General features: G+C 47.8%; 1 protein-coding gene across 1 annotated transcript in view; it reads left to right on the top strand.

The window, feature by feature from the left end:
- The first annotated feature begins 5,630 nt into the window (after positions 1-5,630).
- The window catches only part of cd2ap (CD2-associated protein), a 69,920-nt gene continuing 62,801 nt past the window's right edge, over positions 5,631-12,749 (top strand). Inside the window, 1 exon segment of the mRNA NM_001127963.1 lies at positions 5,631-5,840. Coding sequence (NP_001121435.1) covers positions 5,837-5,840 — 4 coding nt within the window. The 5' untranslated portion in view covers positions 5,631-5,836.

Here is a 12,749-nt window from a genome sequence, read left to right as displayed (position 1 = left end):
AGGCACAAAATGATCCAAGAATATTCTGGAACCTCCTTGCCGAAGCTCAGGGGAACCCCTTTATCCCCGACCTCCCCGGCCGAAAGGCCCGCAGGAGGCAAGGGTCTTCAAATCCCCTTCGCCGCAAGGCTAGGGGGATCCCTTTATCTATTTCCCTCCAAGCTGAAGCATAGAAGGGGGCAGGTTACAAGTGGACCTCCAAAGAGGTCCCGGAGCAGTATGCACCCTCTCTGGGGCCAGGAAATCGTGCAAAACACCCGGAGGTTATTGCACCGAAATCCAAAAAGTGCTAAAAAAGTGGGCATAAGTACTTAAAACAATAGATACCTAAAAATTCATGGTAAAATTGATGGTGGCTTAAAAAGCCCCAGCCTTTCGGCCGGATTTGTAACAATTTCTCTTGCCCCTACCAAAAGGACTGGGGCTGTAAGAGCATGTTCAAAAGAAAAGGGTGCTTAAAGTGCCAGTGCAGTATCTCACCTGTGTTCTGTGGTTCATTGTGGAGCAGTGGTTACTGTCACTGGGATCTGTAACCTCATGCATTCCCCTGTGGTGTGCCACCTCATACGTTTGCATAAAGTAATGCCTGTGTTTAAGAGACCTATATGACCCCTAAAGTGTGCTCTAACAGCTGTTACAATGCAGTCTCGGTCACTGCCTCTTTTAGCCACACACCCTCTATTCAGTGAATGAGAAAAAACACTGTACATTATGTATGAATGGGTTGTGCTGAGCCTGGAACAGAGGGTGTTGTATGGGCATACCATGGGTCTACAACAGGGGTGGGCAAACTTTTTGGCTCACGGGCCACATTTACTCACCCCCGGGCCGGACCGGGCCAGGGCGGGCCCCCTTCGTCTCTTTAATTCCGGCACGCCAATGACACCAAGTCTCACGTGATGAGACTTGGCGTCGGCGGCGGGCCGGATTAAAAAGGCAAAGGGGCCGGATGTGGCCCGCGGGCCGTAGTTTGCCCACCCCTGGTCTACAATATATAATAGGGATACTGTCATGATTTTTATTTCTAAATGACACTGTTACATAGCAAATAATTCACTCTGCCATTTAACATTTTATTCTTGAACCAATAAATGTATTTGTAGCTGTAATATTGGTGTGTAGGCGCCATCTCAGTGCATTGTGCCGGAGTCTGAGCTTTCAGCCAGCGCTACACATTAGAACTGCTTTCAGCTAACCTATTGTTTCTCCTACTCCCATGTAACTGGAGGAGTCCCAAGCCGGACTTGGATTTCTTACTATTGAGTGCTATTCTGATACCAACTGGGAGCTGCTAACTTTCTCTATTACCTAAAAACATGTTTTCCCACAACAGTATTCCTTATATAACTTCATAGTCACCCACCTTGAGCAGTCCAGTTGAGATTTATGACACCATACTGGTTTTACAAACAGCTGCAGGAACAGGGATTCTTTACTGGAGTTCTATTATGTAGCACAATGAGCCTGATAATTGGAAAGTGGCTTTACGACAGGTCAGTATCATACCCGGGGGTACCCACCACTGGGACGATTTCAGAAGGACACCAAGGGGCAGGGATGGCTCAAACACAAAGGGCCCATAATGAACTACAAGCAGTGGATGAAGCTTGAGGTGTGACCAGTTGAACCAGTTCGGATGACGACAACACATGCAATAATCATTAGTAAGTTTTTGCTTAAAGAAATTTTGAGTTAGACTGAGTTTCCAGAGATATTCCAGAGATGATGATTGGGGGTATGGTATAGAGAGCGTATTTACCACTGCAAGTTAGGGGGTTTCTTTGTTACATGAGATTAGTAGCTGCTACTGGCTAGAGGTTTCATTGTTAGCTGTAATAACAATAAATCTTATTTCTAGTCAGTAACAAGTGGCTGCTACCTATGGACATAAGGCACCTTATTGCATTGCGGCATTTCCATGTTATATTGGCATAAACTATGCAAACCCTAAGTCTTTTTCCGGTTTGCTGACCTGCGAATACAGCTTTCTGATCCATAGACAAATATATTTCATAACCGGAATTCTAGATATGCAGAAGTAAGTTAAAGAGCTTTACACTGTGTCATTAATCATATGGGAATACAATATCAGTGGAAGGGACTGTCTATAAAACACAGGCACATTTCATACAACCCATGTACCCAAATGGCATCAAGCTTAGGATTTCCTTGCCCACTGGAAGCAAACCAGAAAGACGCATGGCATACAGACCTTTGTCTGGAGAAGAGTAGGGATTTACCCTTCTCTTATGAATGTCACTACCCTGCAAATTTAATGTTGTGGCTGATATACATTGGCCAGTACCCTGTGGTATCTCACTGAGTGGCACAGGCCAAATTGACAGATACCATATGAGTGGCCATACATGAGAGAGCCGGCTTCATGCTTCACGTGAAGAGGAGCTGTGGCTTTTGTTCAGGGATGTCAGGTGATCTCGCCTGTGGTATCAAATGTGGGAACGAATGAAAGTGTAAGGGTGAAGACACACTGGGCTACTAGTAGCAGCTACTTTTTCAAAGCTACTGAACTCCAGAAAATACCCTGCCATAGACAATACTGAGAATTGCCTCTGCTAAAACACACATAGAGACAATTATCAGTAAATGATCAGCATTGTCTTTTTAGTAGCTGTGACAAGTAGCTGATACTAGAAGCTCTGTGCGTCTTCAGCCTAAAGGTGGCCATACACGCACCGATATTATCGTACGAAACCTCGTTTCGTACGATAATCGGTGCGTGTATGGCATGTCAGCGAGCCGACCGATATCGCAGGAAGCTGCTGAAATCGGTCGGCTCGCCGATCGGCCAAGTTAGAAAATTTTGATCGGGCGCCATAGAAGGCGCCTGACCAAAATTCTCCCTTCAGAGCTGAATCGGCAGAAGGAGGTAGAAATCCTATTGTTTCTACCTCCTTACCTGCCGATTCAGCCCTGAATGGTGTGTGGCGGATCTGACGATGTTTCGTGCGACCGACGGTCGTACGAAACATCGTGAGATCGCCACGTGTATGGCCAGCTTAAGGGTGGCCATACACTATAAGATCAGCTTGTTTGGTGATTTTTCCACAAATATGCCCACCTAAGGTGGATAATGTCTAGATTGATTAGCTCTTGGGCGGCAAAATGTAACCCCTTTTTGGCTGTAATACAGACAAGTCCATCTAGTGATAGGCTAGTGCATTGGATTCTCTTTCAAAGGATGGGCATTCGCTATGTTAAAGGATGATTATAGAGGGCGTTGTTGAACTACACCTCCCACTGCCAGAGAACGCCGGAAGTTCTTTTGCAGCATACTCAAACAGAGCTAGGTTTATTGTCCAAGACAAATCAATTCAGGGTTATGCAATGCTCACAATACCGAGGTAGAGCAAATGAAATGGCAGGTTCAAAACAGAGCAAGCCATTGTACATACGCACACGGATCCCAAACAGCAGACGTGGATCAGGGAGAAGACAATGCCTGATACCCTTCTCAGTACTGCATCCCCTTCACTAAGGCAGCAGAGCCTGTAAAGGAGACTACTCCCAGCTATCTCTCCTGGTTGGAGCCATAAACCTGCTCTTGCTAACTAAAGCTGACTGTCTCACGATCCTAGAAAGTGCTATTACACAAAATATCCTGCACTTATTAATCCTCGTTTGTTGGGTCCCTGATCCCCAACTTCTCCAAAGGTAATTGTCCCTCTGGGGTACAATGCTTTACTGGGGCCTTGTTGATCCCAGCCTCAGAACATCACCTGAGGAAGATGCACCCCCTGCTCTGCTAAACACTATATTAGAGTGTGCAGGAAGTGGCCATAAGCCTTATGGGCCAATAATAAGGAAATAATAAGGAAATTTCCAGTGAAATAAGGAATGTAGGGGTTTAAAGCTGTAGGGATTGTTAACCCTATAGGTCCCTAAAAAACTCAAATTACAATGATGGGAATAGGACGTGAGGCTGATGCAGTCCCCAATCCGATGAGAAAATCAAACCTGCCTGATCAATTTTAGGCCAGATATTGGTCAGGTAGGCCTGTTGCGGGTCCCCATACATGGGTGCCAGATGGGCAGCCACCTTAAATCAGTCGATTATGAGGGACCCTATAAACAAATAGTCAGGGCCATTAAGCAAAGCAGTTAAAGCTCCACCAAGGAGTGTACGTAGGTCTAGACTGGGATTCAAAATAGGCCCTGGAATTCCAATACCCCCCCACTGCCCACTAGAGATGTAGCGAACTGTTCGCCGGCGAACTAATTCGCACGAAAATTGGGTGTTCGCAAGTTCGCGAACTTTTAGCGATGTTCGCAAATTTGGGTTCGCCTTAGCTGGAGCCAAATTTTGACCTCTACCCCCAGAGCCAGCAGATACATGGCAGCCAATCAGGCAGCTCTCCCTCCTGGACCACCCCCGGACCACTCCCTTCCATATATAAACCAAAGCCCAGCAGCCATTTTACATTCTGCCCGTGTGTGCTTGATGAGTTAGCATAGGGAGAGAGCTGTGCAGGGGTTTGAGGGACAGTTTAGGTAGCTTTGCTGACTAGTAATCTACTTTCTACTGCTCTGTATGTAGCTGCTGTGGGCAGCTGTCCTGCTGATCTCATCTGCTGTAACCCAATAGTCCTTGTAAAAGCAGTTTATTACACAAGTTTAGAAATGTAGTGTGATTTCTGCCCTTTACAGCACAAAACGCAACGCTGTGTCAACAACGTATTTTTCAGAGAAATTTTTGCCCTTGATCCCCCTCCGGCATGCCACTGTCCAGGTCGTGGCACCCTTTAAACAACTTTAAAATCAGTTTTCTGGCCAGAAATGGCTTTTCTAGGTTTTAAAGTTCGCCTTCTCATTGAAGTCTATGGGGTTCGCAAAGTTCGCACTTTTTGGCAGAAGTTCGCGAACGGGTTCGCGAACTTTTTTTGTGAGGTTCGCTACATCCCTACTGCCCACTAAATAGCGACTGTCTATGGCCAGAAGCTACAGACTGCCAGCCTGGGAGTAGTGTATAGGGTTAGTACCCCTGGGGCCCATTTATTATGCTGTATAAAGACAAAGTGACACAATTAGACAGTTCGCTACCTAAAAAAATAACATTTTTTTCTTCTGCCGTAACTTATGGAAAATACCAGTAGAATTTGCCATTCATTTTACACAGCACAATAAACAGGCCCCCTTGGCGCGCGCCACTCAGCATTACCCACAGCTGCCAAGTGAGACCTCAGGGAGAGACTGGACCCTCACCCACTCTAGGGCACCGCCATATACATGTTATTGTGCCCACTCACATCCCCCAGCTATAGTATAGAGTGCAGGCTCCTGTGCTTCCCCCCTGGGCACACACCATGCCTGCCTACCCTAACCCAGACCACACTGACAACAATATTGCCTCATTGGGACACATGTAAAGGCCTATCAGTAACACACAACATGAAGCCAGGCAGCCATTAGACTCATGTAACAGAAACTGTACGGTTTCAGGGAAGGAAAGGGAGTGTCTCCGAGTTCCCGCCCACCAGCGTCACCCTACCTGGCAACAGCCCCAGCGGCCGGACTGAGCTCTCCCTGACTGGGATCAGAGGAAAAGAGCCGGAGAGAGGGATCGGCCTGTGATTGGCCGAGGAGGGTCACATGGCTTAGCTGGGCTCCGAGTTGGCGTACGCGGTTGTGTAGCCCGGTGCTCGGGTGCTAGGGAACTGGGCAGAGAGGGTGAGAGGTTACCGCCGAGGGCTGGGCAGGGTTGGAGAGTTGTCTGGCATTTGGATGGGCGTAGGCTGCCGGCGGGGAGAGACGGAGCCCGGGAAGCCAGAGGCCGGAGAGTGACAGCCCCCCTTGCCGGGGTGGAAGAGATCCGGGCAGCATGGGTGAGTTACCCTGGGGGTTCCCTGGGAGGGGGGCGCACGGTAGTGACTGACCTGTGGCTCTCCAGCTGTTGCTCAGCTAAACTTACAGCAAGGACTCCTGGGATTGTGGGAGTTGTAGTTGAACTAGAGAGTGCGGGGCCCAGGGTGGCCTTATTTACCCTGAGGTGCGGGGTGGGCTTGTAGCTCCCATCAGCCGGGGCTGTCACAGGCTGCCCAAGGGATCCAGGGAAGTAGCGCCCCAACCTGGGAAGTTTCTCTGTCACTAGGGGGCGCCATAGCTGGATGTGTGCTGCATTTGTGGCTCTGTAATTGGGCTTCTTATGTGAGCATGGCTTGCCCAGACTGTGTCTGCATTCATATGGGAGCTCTCTAAATGTGACTGTGTATTCATATGGGAGCTCTCTAAATGTGACTGTGTATATATGGGAGCTCTCTAAATGTGACTGTGTATATGGGAGCTCTCTAAATGTGACTGTGCATTCATATGGGAGCTCTCTAAATGTGACTGTGCATTCATATGGGAGCTCTCTAAATGTGACTGTGTATATATGGGAGCTCTCTAAATGTGACTGTGTATATATGGGAGCTCTCTAAATGTGACTGTGTATATATGGGAGCTCTCTAAATGTGACTGTGTATATATGGGAGCTCTCTAAATGTGACTGTGCATTCATATGGGAGCTCTCTAAATGTGACTGTGCATTCATATGGGAGCTCTCTAAATGTGACTGTGTATATGGGAGCTCTCTAAATGTGACTGTGTATATGGGAGCTCTCTAAATGTGACTGTGTATTCATATGGGAGCTCTCTAAATGTGACTGTGTATATGGGAGCTCTCTAAATGTGACTGTGCATTCATATGGGAGCTCTCTAAATGTGACTGTGTATATATGGGAGCTCTCTAAATGTGACTGTGTATATATGGGAGCTCTCTAAATGTGACTGTGTATATATGGGAGCTCTCTAAATGTGACTGTGCATTCATATGGGAGCTCTCTAAATGTGACTGTGTATATGGGAGCTCTCTAAATGTGACTGTGCATTCATATGGGAGCTCTCTAAATGTGACTGTGCATTCATATGGGAGCTCTCTAAATGTGACTGTGCATTCATATGGGAGCTCTCTAAATGTGACTGTGCATTCATATGGGAGCTCTCTAAATGTGACTGTGCATTCATATGGGAGCTCTCTAAATGTGACTGTGCATTCATATGGGAGCTCTCTAAATGTGACTGTGCATTCATATGGGAGCTCTCTAAATGTGACACTGTATATGGGAGCTCTCTATATGTGACTGTGTATATGGAGCTCTCTATATGTGACTGTGTATATGGAGCTCTCTAAATGTGACTGTGTATATGAGTTCTCTAAATGACTGTGCATTCATATGGGAGCTCTCTAAATGTGACTGTGCATTCATATGGGAGCTCTCTAAATGTGACTGCATATGGGAGCTCTCTATATGTGACTGTGTATATGGGAGCTCTCTAAATGTGACTGTGTATATGTGTGCTGGAGGAGAGGTCTGAGTCTGACTGTGTATATGGGAGTGTGTAGAGATGAGAGCTATGGGGCACTAGGCTGGCAGTGTGTAGAGATGAGAGCTATGGGGCACTAGGCTGGCAGTGTGTAGAGATGGGATCTATGGGGCGCTAGGCTTGCAGTGTGTACAGATGGGAGCTATGGGGCGCTAGGCTGGCAGTGTGTAGAAATGGGAGCTATAGGGCGCTAGGCTGGCAGTGTGTAGAGATGGGAGCTATGGGGCGCTAGGCTTGCAGTGTGTACAGATGGGAGCTATGGGGCGCTAGGCTGGCAGTGTGTAGAAATGGGAGCTATAGGGCGCTAGGCTGGCAGTGTGTAGAGATGGGAGCTATGGGGCGCTAGGCTGGCAGTGTGTAGAGATGGGAGCTATGGGGCGCTAGGCTGGCAGTGTGTAGAGATGGGAGCTATGGGGCGCTAGGCTGGCAGTGTGTAGAGATGGGAGCTATGGGGCGCTAGGCTGGCAGTGTGTAGAGATGGGAGCTATGGGGCGCTAGGCTGGCAGTGTGTAGAGATGGGAGCTATGGGGCGCTAGGCTGGCAGTGTGTAGAGATGGGAGCTATGGGGCGCTAGGCTGGCAGTGTGTAGAGATGGGAGCTATGGGGCGCTAGGCTGGCAGTGTGTAGAGATGGGAGCTATGGGGCGCTAGGCTGGCAGTGTGTAGAGATGGGAGCTATGGGGCGCTAGGCTGGCAGTGTGTAGAGATGGGAGCTATGGGGCGCTAGGCTGGCAGTGTGTAGAGATGGGAGCTATGGGGCGCTAGGCTGGCAGTGTGTAGAGATGGGAGCTATGGGGCGCTAGGCTGGCAGTGTGTAGAGATGGGAGCTATGGGGCGCTAGGCTGGCAGTGTGTAGAGATGGGAGCTATGGGGCGCTAGGCTGGCAGTGTGTAGAGATGGGAGCTATGGGGCGCTAGGCTGGCAGTGTGTAGAGATGGGAGCTATGGGGCGCTAGGCTGGCAGTGTGTAGAGATGGGAGCTATGGGGCGCTAGGCTGGCAGTGTGTAGAGATGGGAGCTATGGGGCGCTAGGCTGGCAGTGTGTAGAGATGGGAGCTATGGGGCGCTAGGCTGGCAGTGTGTAGAGATGGGAGCTATGGGGCGCTAGGCTGGCAGTGTGTAGAGATGGGAGCTATGGGGCGCTAGGCTGGCAGTGTGTAGAGATGCAAGATAAAAGTGTGTTAGACTGGCACTGTGTTGTGATGAGAGAATTTCCACATTGGCATATGATCTATGGGGCGCTATATTTTGCAGCATAAACTTAACCTGCCCTTGACCCTAATCCGCAAAATGTTCCCATCGCAGGACCTGCACCCTGCATCTCGCTCCATGCGCTACTCCTACATGCACCACTGCTTCTAAAGGTGGCCATACACTGACCTGCTCGTTTTGGCCAGGTTGCCAAGCGAGCGGGCCTTCTCCCGATATCCCCACCTACGGATAGGGGAGACTCGCACCCAAGACTAACCTGCAACTGCTCGCTAGTAGGAACTTTCTGGGAAGGAGAGCAGGCTGTGCTGGAGTTAGCCAAAATGCACGCAGATGTTTGCCAGGCTGGCCTGCATATGGGCTGAAGTCAGACTTGTTTGCCTGGGGGGCTGTACATGGGGAGCAGCCCGTTAGCCTGGCTAATAATATTGCTAATTAGAGAGCAGCCTTCGGTGCGCATCCCTGTGAAACCCCACTCAGGGAACACATTGGATTTATAGTGTCATCTGGCCGGGAAGTTAGGAAAGAAGCTGAACCTTGTCAGTTGTTTCCTTTCCTGCTTTCCCTCTGTGCCAATCAGAGGGTTAAATTGTGAGGATCCGTGGGTGGCTAAATTCCTGGGTGCTGGATACATATAGGGACTTGCCTGTGGAGCGGAGCGTGAGCTAAGGGCATGTCTGTGCAAGGGCTGCCGCAGGCCTATATATACAAGGCAATATCTGCTCCCTGGGATTGGGGGCCACACATTTCATTTCATTTTAGGCGCTTTGTCCCTGAATTTTTAGCAAACACTCATTCTCCCTTCTGCTTGGTGCCTTCCCACAATTCCCAGCAACCTGGGGGGACTGCTTATCAGTGAAACGCAGGAGCATCCCCTACATGGGTTTCTTTAGGTCAGTAGATACTCACCCACTTCACCCCTGTGGTTTGTTCCACTGATGGAGAAACTGCTGACACGGCAGAGCCAATGACTGGGCGCCATGGGGCTTCCTTACATTGACAAGATCTGTACATTTGGGGGATTTCCATAATGATTGTGGTTAAGTTAATACCCACACACCATAAAGGGGCATTGGCATGTCAGATGTTCATTCTACCGACTGTGACCTGATAGAACGAAAGGACAATCTGTGGAATCGGGGGACCCACACATTGGCAGACAATTGGACAGTCAACCACATTAAATCTTAAGGATTAGGATACAAAGATCCTTGAAGGGGGAACTCCCGACTTTCAAACCATATTCTCGGCCGAACCAAATCCTCATAATCACATAAACGCTGATGTTTTTATGAAGGATTCGGGATCTGTCTGAATCTAAAAATAGTGGATTTGGTGCATCCCTACCCCCTAATATACCTCACTGTAATATGGTCCTTCAAAAAGTATGAATATATGCTGAAATCCAGCTGCAAAACAGGTCCTCTCTTCGGCATCATTTGAAAATCCTGGCAGGGGAGGAGGGACTAAAACACTGATGTTACAGATTGTAACAACTTCTCCACAGCTTACAGACAGCATGCAGGAACTACATAACCCACAATGCATTGCACTTCCTTTCCTTATTGGCATCACGTGTGCAGCAGGGAATTACGGGATTGGGAGGATACAGGCTAAATTTAGGCTGAGGACAGGCGACTACTGTTACATTTTTGTCACAAAGTAGCCAGCCAGATCAGCAGGGGAACAGGGGGTGGGGCTTAGGGAACTGTTCCAAACCATATTACATTGAGTATCATGAAAAGGCTGCATATTCTTTAATTGATCTATATTGCAGAGTTGCTTTAAATTTATTTTTTTTCTCTCAAAAACTTGTAAGGTGGCCATACACGCATCCAATATAATTGTGCAAAACAACGTTTGCACGATAATCAGTGCGTGTCTGGTGGGAGACGAGGCGACAGATATCAGTTGTCTTGTTAATCGGGCAGGACTGAAAATTTTGATTGGACTCCTTTGAAGTTGCCCCAACATCAGCAAACGTTACTGCTGAAGTGGCAGATAGGGCTAAGAATTCCTTTGTTTTTACCTGCATATCTGACAATTCAGCTCTCAATGTTAGTGGATAAACAAACCACTAATTGTAACGTGTATGGCCTCCTTAAGTTGTGTTTGGGTGGAGTTTCCCTTTAATTCCCCCCCCTCCCTCCTTGCAATAGGAAAGGGGTTATGGTGACATCTTCTCATTTCAGTGAAATTAGAATTTATCTTTGTGGAGTAGAAATACACCCAATACAGACATACTTGTATGCACACGCATGTATGACATCATGCTTTCCTAGATTTTGCTACATCACCTGATTACATCATCAAAGCTGATCTCCCATGGAGAGATTTAGTCGCCCGTGCTACCGCAGGCAACTAATCTCTCTGAAATGCCTTTCCGCCAGCAACAATACAGATCCCTGGTGGATAGGACTACGTATCGCTTCGGTTTTCCAAAATTGCTCGTGCAGGTAACTTTGGAAACCAAAGCGATGCGTAGGCCTATCCACCAGGGATCTATCACGGTCGACTAAATCTCTCCATGGGACATCAGCCTAAGGGTAAGGAGCCACGGAATGGTAACAAAAGTCGCCGGTCAAAAGCCCTTCGAATCTGAACTTGCGGGAAGTTTCCTCCTGTCGTACGAAGTGAGGATTTGTACGATAATATTGGTCCATGTATGGCCTGTTTAAGTCGTATGTGATAACAGAGATCTATTACGGGCGAGTGAACCGCTCTGTGGGTTCTTACCTTAAAGCTGGCCATAAAGGGGCCAATTCTAGCTGCCAATATGGGTCCCTTAGACCAACTCGGCAGCTTATCAGCCTGTGTATTGGCACTACCGACGGGCCTGCCCGACTGATATCTGGCCTGAAATCAGCCAGATATTGATCGGGCAAGATTAAAAACTTAGTCGGATCAGGGACCGCATTGGCTCCTTGATATGGTCCCTGAACCGACTGCGCCTATACCCGTCGTTCTAATTCGATAGTTTGGCCACAGGGCCAAATGACCAAATTAGCCCAATATCGCCCACCCGTAGGTGGGGATATTGGGATATCGTGAGGTCGCCAAGCAAGCGGATCTTAGCATGTATGGCCACCTTAACAGTGAATGTGATCGTATCCTTCCCTTCAGCACCAGTCAGATAGGGGCTTATTTCCTTGTGGTTTGGCCACAGTCTGTGCAGCTGCTATGTATGTATGTATGTATGTATATATTGTATTTGTGTATATAACTCCTGAGCTTGCGTGCTCACCTTTCATCTGGGTACTTGTGCTGCTTTGTTTTCATAGCCCGGCCTTATCTATGTACACAGCAGGGCTTGCTCCTTTCAACCTGTGTTTGTTTTGGGTTGGGAGAATACACACTGAATGCCCCTCAAGTTGTGTTAAGTATAATAGCTGAGTAATTGCAGACACAACGTCCCTGTCTCCGAGAGCTTGCAATCTATGAATGTAAATCCACTGAAAGGTTCCATTCCAATGTGCGCTGATCAAAACACTGTATGTGCCATAGGCTTTAGGGCCACAGGCATACTACTATCCACTCTTACGCACATTAACAGGCTGTCTGCGTGGAGCTACATGGAGCAGATATTGGCATGAAGATCCATACATTGGCGTTTCTGTGCCAATACACAGACAATTCACAGCCTGATGCCGGGCGCCAGGAGTGTGCGCATAAGAGTGGATTCTCCACCTCTATAATAATATCTGCGGAAGGAATCTATCCACTTAGTGTGCCTGTGCCCTAAGAACTGAATTCTTTTCATGCTTTTAAGTTTTCTTATCCCCACGATCAGGGCAATTAAAAAGGGCTAGTTAACCTTTATGTTAACTTTTAGTTTGACATAGACAGTGATATTTTCTGTGTTTTTTTTTTTTTTTTGTTCAGTGGTTGCTGTGGTTGCTGGGTTCCTATTTACCTTGGCAACCAGGCAGTGGTTTGAATGAGAGACCGAAAAAAGAACAGCAGAGGGCCTGATAGAAAAGTAGTAAAATTGTAGCCTCACCGAGCAACAGAATTTTGGCTGCCGTGGTCAGTGACCCTATGTGAAAGCAGCAAAAAGGCAGAGTAGGAAGGGAAATAATTAAACTGAATAGTTGCTTAGAATAGGCCATTCTATACTAAAAGTTAATCTAAAGGGTCTGTGTAGCTTAACTGAACCCCCTCC

This window comes from Xenopus tropicalis, chromosome 5 (genome assembly GCF_000004195.4).
Source record: "Xenopus tropicalis strain Nigerian chromosome 5, UCB_Xtro_10.0, whole genome shotgun sequence".
NCBI classification, from domain to species: domain Eukaryota; kingdom Metazoa; phylum Chordata; class Amphibia; order Anura; family Pipidae; genus Xenopus; species Xenopus tropicalis.
This window is presented reverse-complemented; position numbering and strand designations above follow the sequence as displayed.